This window comes from Bidens hawaiensis, unplaced genomic scaffold, assembly GCF_021521415.1.
Source record: "Bidens hawaiensis isolate Kalapana, Puna unplaced genomic scaffold, B.hawaiensis_p1.1 tig00048862_1, whole genome shotgun sequence".
Classification (NCBI taxonomy): Eukaryota; Viridiplantae; Streptophyta; class Magnoliopsida; order Asterales; family Asteraceae; genus Bidens; species Bidens hawaiensis.
The window spans coordinates 14,914-32,141 of record NW_027498727.1 but is presented as its reverse complement, the minus strand read 5'-3'; the positions used below and the strand labels follow the sequence as shown (position 1 = coordinate 32,141).

The following is a 17,228-nucleotide window of genomic DNA, read 5'->3' as shown; positions in this document are numbered from 1 at the left end:
ACACAACTTAACCCAAAACAGCTCAATAGCTCATGTATATATATGTGGAGTCCAAATCAACCCAAAATTAAGCATCCGGGTCAATTGACAGGCCTAATTAGTGAATAAGGCCAAACGGTATGAAAGAAAGCCAGAAAGACCAAGCAAAGCGAGGTTGATGTAGCCTGGTGCTGATGGTACTACGTGGGCACTGTCCTCAGTCCTCACCTCTAGGTATTGCAAAATATTAGCGGAAGTGGGATAGCCATCCCGATGAGTGGAGGCAAAGTAGGAAATTGACGTGCATGAGCTATGTTTAGTATATTCTTTAATAGCTAGAAATCTGATCAAACTCATACCTTCAAGAACTTTTGTCTGTGGCTAACAAACACAACAAGAACGCAAGCGACAATGCCATTCTGTTTCCGCTAATCAAGAGAGTTGAACGGCTTTACAAGTACCGCTTGCATAATTCTAATCAGGAGAGGCGAGATGCAATTTTGACCCGTTAGGTGTTTCGGTTTAGCCATTCTCGTCCAAAACAACTCATCATGCCATTTTAAATCGCCATAAGGACCCAAAATGATGTGTAAGTTTGTTTTGACTAGCTTGTTTTATAGTTTTTTTTTTTTATAAATATTTCGTTTATGAATATAAAGGGTATATCAATCTGATGGACAGACTAGATGCAAGTCATAATAAAAACTCAAAATGAAAATGTACTATGATTCTATCACTTTAAAGTGAAGGTGAAATGAAGAATGCCTTAATATATTAAAATCCGGATACAACTTCCAAATAAATAATAATCACGTTGCACATACTTTCCTCTACTGTCCACGTTAACTTTGGATTTGCTCACACTTTTGAGACTCTTTGGCCCTCAATTCGTTGATGTAGATCCTAACCTCTTCTGCTATCATACGCTTCATAACCGTCACCAAATGCGTGTTCTCAATCTCCACCGTCGATCTTCCCTCCACGTCATCACCACCCTTCTTTTCTGTTATTTCCTCAACCGCTTTCACCTCCCCTGGCGGTAAAAGCGTAAGCACAGTCTCAGGTCCACTGCACTGACGCTTCAACCCAGGGTCCGACCGAGTTGATTCACTCGTCTCCTCTCTGGACCCTCTTTTCAAACCATTGAGGTCTGACCCGTGACAGACCCATGACTTTTTTCCTATAGGTTCACTTTTTTCAGTGATCAGATTTCTATATTTGGCGACTCCACGTTGCCGAAGGGTAGAATTCCAGTGATTCTTAATCGCGTTATCAGTCCGACCGGGTAAAAGCCTCGAAATAGCGGACCACTTGTTACCATGGACAGCATGTGCTCGGACAATGACATCATCCTCTTCTCGAGTAAACGGTCTATGCTCGACGTCTGGGCTGAGCTGATTACACCACCGCAGCCGACACGACTTCCCGGACCGACCCGGGATTCGGGAACTAATAAGGGACCAGTTTCTTGGTCCATGTTGTTCCACCATCTTTAGGAGTGTGGTGTCCTCTTGTGGGCTCCATGAACCTTTGATCTTGCAAGCAATATTGTTATTGGTTTCTGCTGCCATAGATTGAATATTGATGTATGTATGTTAATGAAACAGTTGAGGGGGTTTATGAAGAGGAAGAGGGAGGTTAGGTTTAACCGTTTTGAGAAGGGGGAGTTGTTGGCATGACCTTAAACTGCTCGTGCGTCTGTTCTGTTTTATTCATTAATAATTTATCCGAAACTAACATTGATTCCATAACAACATCACTTGGTCAGGTACTACCTCTTTCAACAGTTATTTATGTTAAATAAATATGAAAAAAACAAAGTAAATCAAATTTCATTTTTTTATATGATTTAGTTTTCATATTTTTTATTAAAATTTTTGTTGAGAGCAATTCGTCCAAAGATCATGATAAAAATATGATATCCTTGCAATATTTGTTACATGTTGAGCTATTACATTATCTAGACAAATATTATTAAGCAACAGTTTTTAGACATAAAAAGTATTAATACCGTTCAAATTTTCATCATCAACGCGCTTACATAATCGGACTTCATGTACTTTAATTTAGAAAGAACGTCCCTCAACACTTGTTGTTGTGACTGATAACTAATTATAATAATCTCACTAAATGGTACACTTAACGTAACAGAAGATGTTTCCTTATTTTTTTAACATGCCATCAATTTAGCAAGGCTAGATAGACCATTCAAGTAGGCAAATCTTGCCGATGTCAAGAACTATTGAGTGTCGTTCGGATTTTGATGACATACATGACACAAAATTTTTTTTATGTAGGTCTGCGTTTTACTTGAACGAAATTGTTTTATAAATGAGACCAGAAACATAACAACATAACAATAGACAGTTTTTAATGTTATCCATTAGGCAACATTTGTTTTGAATTTGACTGTGTGAACATGTGCAATGTAAAGGCGGTTGGTGATATAAACCAAAAGTCTGAGATTCGGGAGAGCATCCAAATCCTACCTTAAGTTAGTTGCAACTGATTACACAAGTTGTAACGGCCTTTCTAGAATCATCAATACGACATACTGGTTTTATATGTACTAGGAGTTGACCACTCTATTTTTGCAGCTGTTTGTTGGCTGTGTTGTACATGATGCATGTATAATTGTACGTTTTGTTGACACCACATTGAAGTGGACGCAAGTACCATCAATGTACTCTAGAAATATTATTAAGCTTTTGTATTGATGAGTGGTGACATAAACTATGTACACCTTCTGAAAATTGTATTTAATTTCGGTGAAATCAAATATACACGTGAAGTTGATTTTTAAAATTTTGTATCTTTATTTAATATTATCATACAGCAAATAAACTGGTTGAAGAGGATGTCTAAAACTCTAATTAATTGCAAGACAATCTATAAGAAAACGTTTGAAACATTTCGGCTTTCTTTTTCGATCTCATGTTACATAAAAAAAAAATTCGTTTAGCAATATCCATCAAGCAATGAGGATAATGCAACAGACATAAGTCTACTGGGCTCACGTCTATTAGTGGTACTTGTTTCATTACGTTTAAGCCCAGTCTATTTCTTGTAAAATAATACAAAAATCATATTACAATCGCGCTCCTTTTTCTCAACCTTTTTAAAGTAGTTCGCTCCTCTCAGCTTCTGCCTTTTAGCAAGACTTATCTTCCTCATACATTAGACACATTATATAGATTATACACGCATTTTTATATACCTACTAGATCCACGGTGATTCATGATGGCTTGACTATCACAATTAATGGAGCATTGTAACAGGTTTCTTATGGTGTATGCATGTTTATCTTTCTCGTACACACGAATTGTTTCATTAGACTGCTAATGCGATTATTTTTCATCATATTATTAATACTTTTCACGTAGCTATAATGAATTATGACACCCTAAACCATATTTGTTATTGGAATTGGATGATCAGTTCATTTCTCTCATCGTTTTTAATGTGAGAAAGATTGAACGAATATGCACCGTTGATCAATTTCTTTCAGCTCAAGATAATGAAAGGCTCGTCAACCTTTTTTTTATGAACAAATAAAAAAAACAGAACTAACTTCGTGTCTTCAAAAGTACGAATGCAAACTCCTTTATGGTTATGACTTATGAGGTTCTATAGACAAGCATTGGTCGAGAAGAGAGATAACTTAACCATTATTATAACGTTTTTTTATATGCTCGGTATTTGTTATGTTTCTTTTAATTTATGTTAGAAGAATTATATATACGTCTAAAATATTAAATTAAAAATATTTTTTATTTATTTTAATTATAATGTTATATGTTTACTTTTTTAAGTCATCCTTTTTTTCCCCTTAATCATTGGGTGTCTAGTTATACCATCGTAGAAACATAAATAATACTTGGCTTATTTGTATGCAGCTTTTAACGAAATACCAAATGGTTTGGTATCAAAACTCAAGAATATATTATTTTTTTAATTTATTTCATAGTTTGAATAAGATAAAATTTTCTTTCCGGCCATTGTCATTTCTATTTAACATCATGTATTTAACGTATATATATGTTAAATAAAAAAATAATTTTCTATTTAACTATGTCACTCTCTACCAAGAAAAAGTGATGCCTACAAAGTGAGTCAAAAGCATGTGAAAACTGAAAAGTTAAATGCATTATTTTAGCATGGCGGGGTGCCGGGGCATGCACCATCTAGTTGACTTGGTGTTTCATAAAAGGGAAAATCACTATAACTAAGATGTTGAAAATTTCTTTTTAAACTAACAATTGTACAAAAAATAGAAAAAAACATAAACCAAAATTTGAAAGACTCCATGTAGTGATATTGAGCTCAAAATGCGCCCACAAATCAGGATTGACCCAAACATGCGCCCACCTACGCACCTATGACCCAAAAATGGTCTTTTTTTATATAAAACTAATCAAGAACGGCTGCTTTTGGATTTAGTAGCAGCTGCACAGTTTTTGACATAGTCTCTAATGGAAGTCTCACTTGTTTGCTACATTTTTTTTATTCTTCATGACCCCCTAAACAGGGAGAAAAATAACATTGCTGAGTCAATTAATGGGATATATTTATCTGTTCAATTCAATATTACTAGGCCGGTGTCCGCGCGATTCAACGGGAAACGAGATCTAGTATCATCTCGTCTGAAACCGTGAAACCGTTCAAACAGTTAACTGGTTTGATATCACGGTTAATTTTTTTCTTTAACTTTTGGCCAGCCAATTTTCAATTTTCAAAGGGTTGATTTTCTGCTTCGAAGACAAAAAAACGTTAGTAACGGTCTAGCTCACGGTTTAATTTAAAAGCCATCAAAACCGGACCACACATATCTCTACGTAAATGTTGTTTTTTAACTGAAAAAACTATGGCAATATCATACTCAATTTAAAGATAATAAAATGCTCGTTTTTATGGTGCAATGTCTTTTAAAAAAGGAAAATTGGTTTTTATTGGTCCCAACTATTTCATTTATGTCGGCGCTGGTCTCAACTTTCATTTTGGCTGGCAACGGTCCCAACTTTCACATATGTTTCTTCCACCAGTCCTCGACTAACGGAGTACTAACTCCGTTATGTTTTTGCTGATGTTTCCATCTAAGTTGTCAAAAAAACGTTACGTGGCAGCCACCGTGGCAACCATCTGAGTTGTCAAAGACCGGAGAATCAAAAACCCCTACAAGACTCCATGACCTCCCACCCATCGCCGCCATCAAACTCAAACCCACCTCTCCCATCGCCACTCCCACCACCCCCACCACCATCGCCCAACGCCGCATCAGCCACCGTCACGTTCACCATTTCCGGTCATTGTCACGCCGCATCGGCCACTGTCACATTCACCATCTCCGGCCGGGCGGTCGGCCACCATCATCTTTGTGCATCACCACTATCATGCTTGCGGAGTTTTGAATCTGCTCGAGCCATCTCCCCCATATTCGATATTCATCTCAGTTTGTATCCAATCGCCTTGTCCCATTTTCCGGCGACCCACCCCCGTGTTCTTATTCAGGAACCCGATTCATATATGATAAATTGGGGGGGTTGACGCATTGGTGGTGAAGAGTTCAGATCTTGGAGGATGGTTAGCGATGTTGATATGAAAATCCCCAATTGGGGGTTTGACGCGTTGGTGGGTTTGAGTTTGATGGCGACGATGGGTGGGAGGTCATGGAGTCTGGTAGGGGTTTTTGATTCTCCGGTCTTTGACAAATCAGATGGTTGCCACGGTGGGTGCCACGTAACGTTTTTTTGACAACTCAGATGGGCACATCAGCAAAAACATAACGGAGTTAGTATTCCGTTAGTCGCGGACTGGTGGAAGAAACGTATGTGAAAGTCGGGAACGTTGCCAGCCAAAATGAAAGTTGGGACCAGCGCCGACAAAAATGAATTAGTTTGGACCAATAAAAACCAATTTCCCTTTAAAAAAATATTAACGTATGAAAAAGTTATGACGTTTAAAAATAGTGGGGGGAAGTTGGGTTAAAAATGAAAATAAAAAGAATATATAAATAAAAAATTAGGGTTAAAGTTGTAAGTATTGTTTATATTTACAAAATATGATTAAAGTTAAGGGATCAAAATTGTAACTAAATTTACTGCACGTGATATTTATATGCTTTAAAGACTATATTGTCCTTCTTCATTATGCTTGGTATGTTGTACCATGTGTTATAATATTTGTAAATCCCTTAAATCTAAGTATCTTAATTTGTCCTTGAGTTATACATTATATATAGAGTAGAGATAGAGATAGAGATAATATGATGTTCAAATTTTTACTTCGTTACATGGATCCAGTCCTTGCCTTCTGGTGACTACAATCTAGTAAACATTTTTTTTTGTATGTTATATAGTTTTTGATACTTGTACAATCTGGTGACTCCAACATATATCCACTACACATTTTTAAAGAGTGACACAAGTAAAATAAAGATATAATTAACTTAATTGAGATAAGAACAACAACAAATAACTATGAGTAGTGCAATTGATGTTGCTTCTCAAAAATTAGATTAAACTAATTTAGTATGTTCATGAAATGAAATAAGGCAGTCTGATGACCATGACACTCATGTCATCATAAGAACCCTTTGTTGCTGATAAGCTAACGAGCTTTTTACAAGCGGAAATTGGATCAGGTTTCTTGATTCCCACACAAAATGGTCTAACAATGTCGATCGCTTCTTGGTTATTCACCTGTAAAAGACGCATCATCATATTAGCAACCCATTCAAGTTGTTATTACCTCTTAACGAGTCAAAGGAGTAATGTCTGTTTTAAAACTAGTTATCATATATACAATTTTTTTAAACAGTCAATTTTCATGCTTTTTTAAGTTAAGAAATTGTTATCAAAACAATTACCTTATCCCATATCCCATCAGAAGCAAGGATCATGAACTCGCATTCCCGTTTGATGTCAATTACTCTTGTTTCTGGTTCGGCAATCACCCATTTTTTGAGATGCTTGTCTCCTATTCCCCTTGATACCGCTAGCGAACCTTGTATCCTCCAAACACCATTGCGACAATCAACATATCCACCCTACAAATTACAAATTGACAACATATACATGAGCATTTCATTTATGATTTAAGAATAAAAGTATTTAAATTCTCAGTTTTTAATTACCATGCTTTGAATTCTATCTTGTTCATCATTCCTTGAAGGTTTGTGATCAAGAGTGAGTTCTTCTGCCACTCCACCTCGGCTCATAACAGCGCGACAGTCGCCTACATTAGAGACTATAAGTTTGCCTTTACGAATCAATGCGGTTACACACAAGCACCACCATTGACATCTTCTTTTAGAAACTCTGAATCTGTAGCCAAATATCCCTCCTTAACAGCCTCTGCAATTTCATCTTCACATTTGTTCGCTACTTTGGATACTATATTTCTATGCAGATTCTTTGCTGAGAATTCTGCAGCCTTTGCTCCTCCATGGCCATCAAAAACTCCGAAGAAGGCCTGTAATCATGTAACTAAATGCTATTAGAAGATATCAAACATTATTTGTTGCAAGTATAATACCATAATTAACATAAATGATTGATTAAATTCATTTGTAATTATGTACTTGTATATTTTTGATTTGTAGGTGGCCTTTAACGTTTTATATCTAGCCTTTGAAAGTGTTTTAGTTTCACCCAAATTCCACTTGTGGATGGAGTACTGTTCTTGAATTATAATTCATTGATTGTTTTTTTTTTCACTTTAATTTAACAATAAGTTATTTAACATATAATTTAATTATTTTTCTTATTACTTCTAGTATTAACTTTTAAAAATCTCTAAATATGTAGTCTATGTTTAATTTTTTTCTATATTTCGATATAAACTTTATTAAAAAACTTGAGTGGTTTTTATACGCTTTATATTTATAAATATGGAGAAAATACAATTATTATGAAATCATTTATCATGTTATGATACCTGCTTTGAATCTCCTTGGAGATCAACAATGGCGGAGTATCTATCCTCCATGAATCTTCTTTTACCTCTTTTACAATACACAGAATACGCCTCACCTTCCTCATCGATCTCTGCCACGTCATCCTCCGGCTTAACAACCTCATCCACAAAACTCAACGGTTCAAATGGAATCTGAATCTTTGCCGGCCTCTTTCTCTTCAGCAACACAGATGTCGACGTATCCGTATCACAACTGGCAATCGTATGCTTCTGAAGGGAAGAAGTCTGCGGGGATGACGGAGTTGAAGTTGTGTGATGGAGAGAAACCGATGGAGATATAATCGGTTCACGAAACATCGGCGATGATAAGAACACCGGAGAGTTCGTTATCGCAAGGGCGCTGGACATGTTACAGACTGTTTTTTTTTAACGACAAATGTTACCTTTACCTCTACTCACTTGTCTTCGATGAAAAATAGAAAGCCAAATGTTAACTTAATTCAATATTTTTGATGTTCGCTTTCTTCGTATTTATATACACACAAAGGACGGAGTCATATAAAGCCAAGTTTATCGACCGTAACGGTTTCAATAGTATTAGTTAACGGCAAGATTTGCCATTTCTATTCACGCGCTTTAGATGTACGTTAACAATAATGTTTTAGGGTTTTATTAAATAGCTGGAGAAGATTGCGCGGTGCATGCGACGCGCTGAACATTTGGTGGGGAAACAACAAGTGAAAGCATGCATGGGATTTGCATGAAAAGTTATTAAATGTTGAAATAATTAAGTACAAAAAAGACCAGATCTTGTCAATGGTCAAATACCTTTAAACATAACTTAAAAGTAATAAACCTCGTCCTCTACTTTTGTTTTGCACTTTCCCTCTTTTTGTTTTTTAAATTAAATAAAACATATATAATTCCTGCATTAAAGTAAATTATACCATAAAATATTTGGATGCGTTACTGGATGGGAGTTATGTGTGTGGCGGATAGTTAGGAGTTTTGGTCAATGATGTGCTCATTTGTTGAATAATTTCGTCGTAAATCATCCAAATCGACCACAGCTTGGTCAAACAATGGCGTTGACAATTTCTACAGCCCAGCACAATTGATATGCTTCCAAGATTCGTTTATCTTGGTCCAATTATCCTTTTGCATCCAGCATTTCGGTTGCCTCCAAATAGCTACCCGTTGCTACTACCCTTTTATCATGTACCTTATATCAAATTGCATTTTAAAATGTCAAACAAACATGCACAATCATTTATTAGTATAAACTATTCATACATTTTATTAAAGTTATATTAATGTATTAATTGTAACTTTGTGAATGTGAAAGAAGTGTGGGACCACATCCTTGGGTGAAGATGAAGCCATAGCAATCTCTTCGTCATAAAGACGTCAGGCTAACCAATATACACCAGTGGAGGTGTCCACTGGTCTGATGTGGAAGACTGCAACCAACATGACACCCCTCACATAAGGGGTCATTCTAGAACAACCCCCCCCCCCCTCTTCCCCATAAAAGGGTTGCGCATGACCTGGTGATGTTGACGGTGGTCAGTATGGTCATTACCTCCTCATTCTCCTCTCAGCCAATTATATATTTATTTCTTTTTCAATTATTTTTTTTATTAAATAATGGAATTGTGGAGAATTGTTAGGCTCTATTTTGTAAACATAGTCTTTTGTATTATCTTATTTATTTACGTTGTAATGAAAGTATCTTTTATCTCATTTTCGTGTTTAACTTCAACGAGGAGGAGATTTTCAAGAATGTTCTTATTTGGCTATAAATAGGGCTTGTTATCATATGTAAGTGTTCGTTTGTATGGTGTCTTCACCCACCTAAAGGGAGTTCACCTTGGGTGGGATCGGTCCGTTTAATATTATAAATCTTTTATCCGATAACGAAATAGCTCATTTATATTATCTTTATTTGTTTTCGTTCGATCGTTTGATTTCACCGCACTAGTCTCGATCGCTTATCAAGGAGAAAACCCGTTCGTTGTCGGATCCGACGTTAGAGGACCTACACTTGGTATCAGAAAGGGTCGAATCAACTGATTCAACTTTAATCTTATATCATTCGATGACCAACTTGCAGATGCCTTATCCAAACTGCTATTGAAAACCAAGTTTTGACAATTTTACAAGAGACCGCTGACCCCATGCCTTAGCATTGAAATCCGTCGCTGCATGTAGTACTTGACCAACTCTGATTTTTTTCCCTTGTATGAGCACCTTCCACTAGATTTTAACTTTGTATGAGAAAAAAATCCAAGATGACACGATACGAGTCAATCATATATCAGTCGATGACCAACTTGCCAATGCCTTATCCAAACTGCTATTGAAAACCAGGTTTTGACAATTTCTTACCCAATACTGGTCTCCACTCTAGATTACCCATCTTGTAGAAGCATATTAGTAACAATATCGATATCCCTCCAAACCATTGATGCATTTGAATGTTTGATTGTTTTTAGTTATTTTTAGATAAAACTGTATAGGTAATGCTCTTCCTAATCTATTAAGCCCGCTTTTGATTCTAGTTAAGTTTATTGTATTTATTTGCGAATAATCAACGAGAAAATAACTTTGGTTGCATACTTTCATATGTTTCTCACTGAGAACTCTACTTTGGATATTTGGTTTTTTACACCAGTATAAGTAGTGTTATTTAAAAAGGTCTGCGCTTATCTCATAGCCTTCTTCCTCCTACAACCTCTAGAGTTGGGGATTCGTAGCATTTTCCCTTCCACAACCTCCAGAGTTGGGGATTCGCAGCTTTTTCCCTCCCACAACCTCCATAGTTGGGCTCCCGCTCTCCCGCAACCTGATGAGCCCTCTCTATCCTCTACGCAACTCTCACTTCACCCATTTTCTTCTTTGCGGCAAACCAAAATTAGAATCGCTTTCCCTCCTCTCCATGGCAAAGCCCCCCTTGACGTTTCTCTGTTTTCTTAGCACTTTTTTTTCAATATATAGTATATAGATTTCAAGTAATCTAGCGCACGCATATGATGCATATTTTTTTTTGTTGGTTAACGTTTTATCTTATTCGATGTTTACATGTCCAAAAGGTTTAAGCCGGTATATATATATATATATATATATGCACTTGCATACTTTATAGACTATAGCAGATATACTGCATACGCCATATCCACTTTGGTGGGATGGTAAAGGCTTTGGCCTTTGGGTGAGAGGTCCAGGGTTCAATTCCTGGCAATGGTGGTATAATGTAAATAGTAGGAGGAAAGCTTTAAAATAAAAAAATAAAAAATAAAAAAAAGATATACTGCATGCATTAATAACTTTTATCTGTTGCACAGATTAATATATATGTGACGCACCTTTGATTTATCATGTTATATTATATTAAGTGTCAGGTTGATTATCCTTCTTTTATATATTTTTCGTTGGATTAATTAGTTTCTAAAGTAAATTTTCAAATAGACAACCGTAATTTAGAACTTTTCTTTATAACTTTTTATGATGAAAACAAAAAAGGAATATTAATAAGAAATATATATATAGATAATGGGGACACATATATGAGGATTATGTTGGCAAAACTCTTACCACTAAATTATTCTCTATTGATGCCAATTTCTTTGTACTAGAGTTTTGTGGTTTATATTCTTTGATCGTGTTGAAGGAGTAATGTGTGATAGGAGAATAGTACAGCTTCAAATTCATATTCAATTTTGAACAAATTAAACCCGTGAGTTTGGTCGTACTCAATTTGATACAAACGCCGGCCATGAGTTTGGGCCTATTCGTTGTTTTTAATAGAAACCCAATCAAAATCCGGCGTGGGTTACGACTGAAAAGATCCTAGATATTTGAACAACTTGTCATATCTGTTTTTTATTTCCTGACTTCTCTGGTACTGGTTCAAAATTGGTTTCTATCATGCATTCATGATTACATTTCTATAATTATTTATATAGTGCTAATCGACACAATTACGCAGCTAGTTCATGACGTTTCTCAAAAGTAACAAGATTAAGTACTAAGCTTTAAAAGTTACAAGTATGGATACTAAGATTTCAATTTTGTAACAATGTTAGGTACTGACTTTAACTTCTGTTAAAAGTTAACAGAATTTGTGTCGACGACGAAACGCTCAGGTTTACCAATACCCAGGCTCAACGCTCGGGTTTTAACAACATATGATTTTTACCGACTAAATAAACATTGTTTTAAATAGTTTAATTTTTTTAGGCAAATTGGAAATAAATAATCTCAACTTTTGTGTATTGGCCAATAATAATCCCAACTTTAAAAATAACTATCAGCGGTCCCAATTTTCAATTATTTTTGTCTCAATGGATCTCCGTTAGAAAACACTTAACGTCGTTAAGTTTTTTCATAAGTTTCAAACCGATTTTTTAGGGCTTTTGATTAGATGAACGATACGATTCGAACAATGCAAAACTTATCTCGAAACGATGATTCAAATGACTTGATTTTTGTTAATTGGAAATTCAAGCACCCGAATTAAAACATTGTTTCGTCGCTTAGATTACCGTTTCGAGATAAGTTTTACATCGATCGACTAGTATCGTTCTTTCGATCAAAAGCCATAAAACATCGGTTTGAAACTTGGAAAAAAAACTTAACGGCGTTAAATGTTTTTTTAACGGAGGTCCATTGAGACAAAAATAGTTGAAAATTGGGACCACTGGTAGTGATTTTTAAAGTTGGGATTATTATCGGCCAATAAACAAAAGTTGAGATTGTTTATTTTCAATTTGTTTTTTGTTTTGCATGTTAATATTTTATATGTCAATTCTACAAATCCATACTTTGGGTTTTATTAAAGCTACCTTTACGAACATAACCAATACCCACCGAATACGCGTCAACTCGTCGCCGCAACACAACGCCCGACTTTACCAACAAAATATATATTGTCTTAAATATGGTAATTTTAAAAATAATGCGTTATACGAACGCCACTAATTTTTTTAGGTTTACTTGCGGTACAGTAATGAACATAGTTAATACAACCTGAATTCAAGTTTACTCGTAACATCTGAGTTTTACTAGCTAAATTTGCCGCGCAGCACATAGATAAATCACTAGTAATACTAATTAGAACGTGAAATTCTAAAATATTCCAATTACAAATAAGCCAAACATTTTAGTGAAAATGTATAATGACAATAATGCCCTGAGTTTTTTTGCACTATCTGTTTACATTTGATGGAAGTTAAAGTTAGTATTTAACTTTGCTACAAAATTGAAAACCTTAGTACCTATATATACGACTTTTAAACCTTAGTACACAAACTTATTGTTTTAGGTAAACGTCAGGGATTAACAACGTAATTGTGTCTTGCTGATATATATCTAACTTTATTAGATAAAAGAAAATAATGAGGATGAGTCAATCTCATATTCATTTTTGATCTAATCTCTCTTCTCATTCATTCTATCCATGGGTTATGGGCAAAAACATTTTGCTAAATGGGTTATAATTTCCTTTCTAATCTTTCATCTCATTTATCATATCTATCCATGGGTTATGAGTTAAAATAATTTTGACAAACAGGTTATAATATAATCTAATATAATCTAACTTTACTAATAAAAGAAAATAATGAGGATTATGTGTCAATCCCATATTCATTTTTGGTATAATCTCTCTTCTCATTCATTCTATCTATTTATGGGTTATGGACAAAACCATTTTGTTAAATAGGTTATAATTTCCTTTCTAATCTTTCATCTTATTTATCATATCTATACGTGGGTTATGAGTCAAAATAATTTTGGAAAAAGGGTTATAATTTTCTTTATAATTCTCTAATTTCTCATCTTATTTATCCTACATATCCATAGGCCATTGGACAAAACAATTTTAACAAATGAGTTCTAATTTCTATTCTAATTTTCTAATCTCTCATCTTATTCATTATAGTTATCCATAGATAATGAACCAAAACAATTTTAACAAATGTATATTGTTAAATGTATATTGTTATAAACTTGTAATGATTCATCTCATTCTAATTTCTAAATTTAAGATTATAGACTTCTTATTATTATTTGTAATATATATTATTTATTTTCTTTTTACCTGTAATTTTGTTATTTTTTTAATAAAAATACATTATTTATTATTTATTATTATTATTTAACTAATCATGTTTAATACACGGGCTCAAAAACATAGTAGCCTTGCTGATATCTTACAACAACACAGTTATAAGAATATTCTTGTCTAGATCCATCCAATTTTTTTATTTAGCACATTATAATATTTCGTATAACAAAATATTTTAATTTTTATATTTCTTATGATGATGCATAACGGATTTTGATTTTTGATTTTTATATTGCCTATGATGGATGCATAACGGATTCACAATGAGCGAATTCACTGCCTTGATCCACCTTGGGCAATGAATCGTTAAATCCATTCGAAATCCGATAATTGGGTCAATTGTTAAGGCGACCTCCAGTTCTTAAATCCGGTCGATTGTTAAGATAACAAGTTCTTAAATCCGGTCGATTGTTTTAAGGAGCCTTGCTATAGTTAAGGGAGCCTTATTTTCTTCCTAAATCCGGATCACGGTCGATTGTTAAGATAACAAGTTCTTAAATCCGGTCGATTGTTTTAAGGCGCCTTGCTATAGTTAAGGGAGCCTTATTATCTTCCTAAATCCGGATCGGATGTGTGACCAGGGCCATCTCTCCTATAATTGTAAAAAATTTTAAAGCCGAAAGCTAAAAAAAAGTTTGACCTTATAATAGTAAAATAAATTAGTTTAAATATCAAAAATTAAGAATATATATATTATATTTTGAAAATATTCAATGTGAATTATTAGTATTTAGGGCCGAAAGCTAAAAAGAAAATTTTGGCTTATGGGAGGTCGACAACCAGGCCCTGCTCAAAGCCGGGCTTTGAATGTAACTTCGTAACGTTGCTTGGTATATTTTTTATAAATAACGTTGCATTGTATATTTATGTAATGTTGCTTTGTATACATTTATGTTCCGGCTGATTATCTACTATCTAGGATGATTGCGTATCGATATTTCATCCGAGATCATCACACGGAGGAAAGACAATACAGGAACTAGCTAGTTTTATTATATTAACACATGCAAGTTACAGCCTACTAGTACTACTACATGCATATAGGAAACAAGATGGCCAAAAGCCCAAACTACCATCAAAAGTACATCAAACACCACCTAAACTACATTACAAACACAACATACATATATCTGAAACACCGGGAAACATAAAGAACCTAGTCGTACAAGCACGCACATGCATCATCGAGCATCGTTCATCAACCTTCCTCCTCCTCCTCATCCTGTTGACCAGTACCGGTGCTCCGACCACCCTTTTGCCCCATCTCCTTGTACCCTTCTGTTCCCAGCTGGTCTTTCCTTGTCTGTCCTCCCTTGCTTCGTCCTTCACCACAAACATAATATATACTTACTTAATTTCAAGAATAATTAAACTACTAAAAAAAATAACACCACCATAAAATAATTCGTATTGCTCGTATTCTGACAAATAATTTCCTAGAACATAAATTTCAACAAATGAGACGAATTATTAACACACTCAAAAAAATAAAAATAATAATAATAAAATAAAAAATAAAAAAAATAGCTCTCATTTTGCAAGAGGACTGTAATAAAATACCAACATAGCCTTCTATTGGAATACTGTTGCTAACTCTCCAATAAAATTTCAACAATAACACATTTATTATTTCTGCTAAAATCCCGTTGTTAACATTATAAATATAACTGTTTTGTGTTATCTATAATATTACCTTCAGCGAGGCGTTCCTGGGCCTCGAGGGTTTTGCCACGAGTACCACCAGGAACGACGGTTTCCCCTTGAGCTGCTCGTTTGTCAAGCTCCTTTTTCTCTTGTTCGGAGATTTGCTCCGACTTCTTGCTTGCTTGTTGTGATGCCATTTTAGTCAAGCTCACTCTTTCAAGATATCGGTTACAGATTATTTATGACACAACACGGTGTTATGATCGAACTGAGGGTGCTAACTTAGTGAGTGTATATGTAGTACATAAGTATGCATTGCTGGAGAGAGGAAAATAGCACGTGTCATCTGGACACACGTAATATGATGACGTGGTGGCAGGGGAGACGAAGTGGCTATCTGGACACACGTGTCATCACCTTAAGCTATTAGATTGTAACTATCTCAGATATTGCATTAATAGCGTGACAGTTTACCTTTTCTTTTTATCCGACCATAAGAGGTGGTATTGGCAGAAGATAAAGAAACGATGAAAACATTTCGGTGGATTTTTAATATACACAACTTATCGGAATTTATCTTGTAAGTCTTTTAACATTAACAAATCAGTTGTTAAAGAAAACTGTTGTATGAATATAAAAGCGCGGACATCACTTATAAATAAATTTATAAATATATAGCACGGTTGTCCGGTAAGCGACTCAAAACGCACAGTGATTTGTTCCAGGAGGATACGTTGATGCCTTGCTGTCTCTTTAGAGGTGTAGAAACCGTTAAACCCTAAACCGGTTAGGGTTGAAACCGAACGGCTTGGCTAACAAAAGTAAAATTAAATCGGTTTATGATTTGTTTTAGTTCGGGTTGAAATTGGTTTTTTGCCTGGGTTACATTGGTTTTCGACCAGTTCTTGGTCGATGTTGGCCGTTTTTGACTGGTTTTGGCCGATTTTGATTCGGTTAACCAGTTAGGAACCAGTTTCGTGGAGTTTCGTGGAGAGAACTACAAAACGGTTCCAAATCGGTTCGGTTTCAGTTTGATTTTATTAATCGTTTCTTTTGCCCACCTTTAGCAGTTTTCACTAGAATTGGCCATTATAGATGGGGTAGACAATCATTTAGCTATTTTCATTTAAACTTTTTTCCTTTTCTTCCAAAAATTAGCGTAACTAGTTTTGCAACATTATCGAGTATCAAACCAACATAAACGTGTCTTATAACCCTTGGATATCCCAACACTTTCCTATATTCATGTCAACATATTCCATATATGAAGAACAATGTGATCCAATATCTAGTTTAGGTAGAATGGACATGTGAATTGTTGGAACCCGAGTTAAAATTGTTTCATAGACAATGATGATTCGATTATGCTCTAATAAGAATGGCCTAATATATTCATGTTTAGAGTAATGGACCTAATGGTATATGAATTACAAGTTTTTCTGTTCATCCTTAACTAGATGCTCCTCCATGAAAGATATTTGGACTTATCCCTATTGGGTATTGCCTTATAGTTTCTTCTCTTCTCCTTTGAGTCTTCAACTTTCGGCCTTTTATCCAGCGTAG

The 17,228-nt window shown here is 34.9% G+C and overlaps 1 protein-coding gene and 2 pseudogenes across 1 annotated transcript; all 3 read right to left on the bottom strand.

Moving 5' to 3' along the window:
* Positions 1-821: 821 nt before the first annotated feature.
* Positions 822-1,550, bottom strand: LOC143597694 (transcription factor MYB77 pseudogene; annotated as a pseudogene).
* Positions 1,551-6,484: 4,934 nt separating this feature from the next.
* LOC143597692 (putative protein phosphatase 2C 53) lies at positions 6,485-8,081 on the bottom strand (annotated as a pseudogene).
* Positions 8,082-15,219: 7,138 nt separating this feature from the next.
* On the bottom strand, positions 15,220-15,862 carry LOC143597691 (10 kDa late embryogenesis abundant protein-like). Its single transcript, XM_077076119.1, has 2 exons — positions 15,715-15,862; positions 15,220-15,344 (listed from the first exon to the last, which is right to left on the bottom strand). Exons 1-2 carry the CDS (start codon positions 15,860-15,862, stop codon positions 15,220-15,222), a joined length of 273 nt encoding a protein of 90 aa, XP_076932234.1.
* Between the last annotated feature and the right edge of the window lie 1,366 nt (positions 15,863-17,228).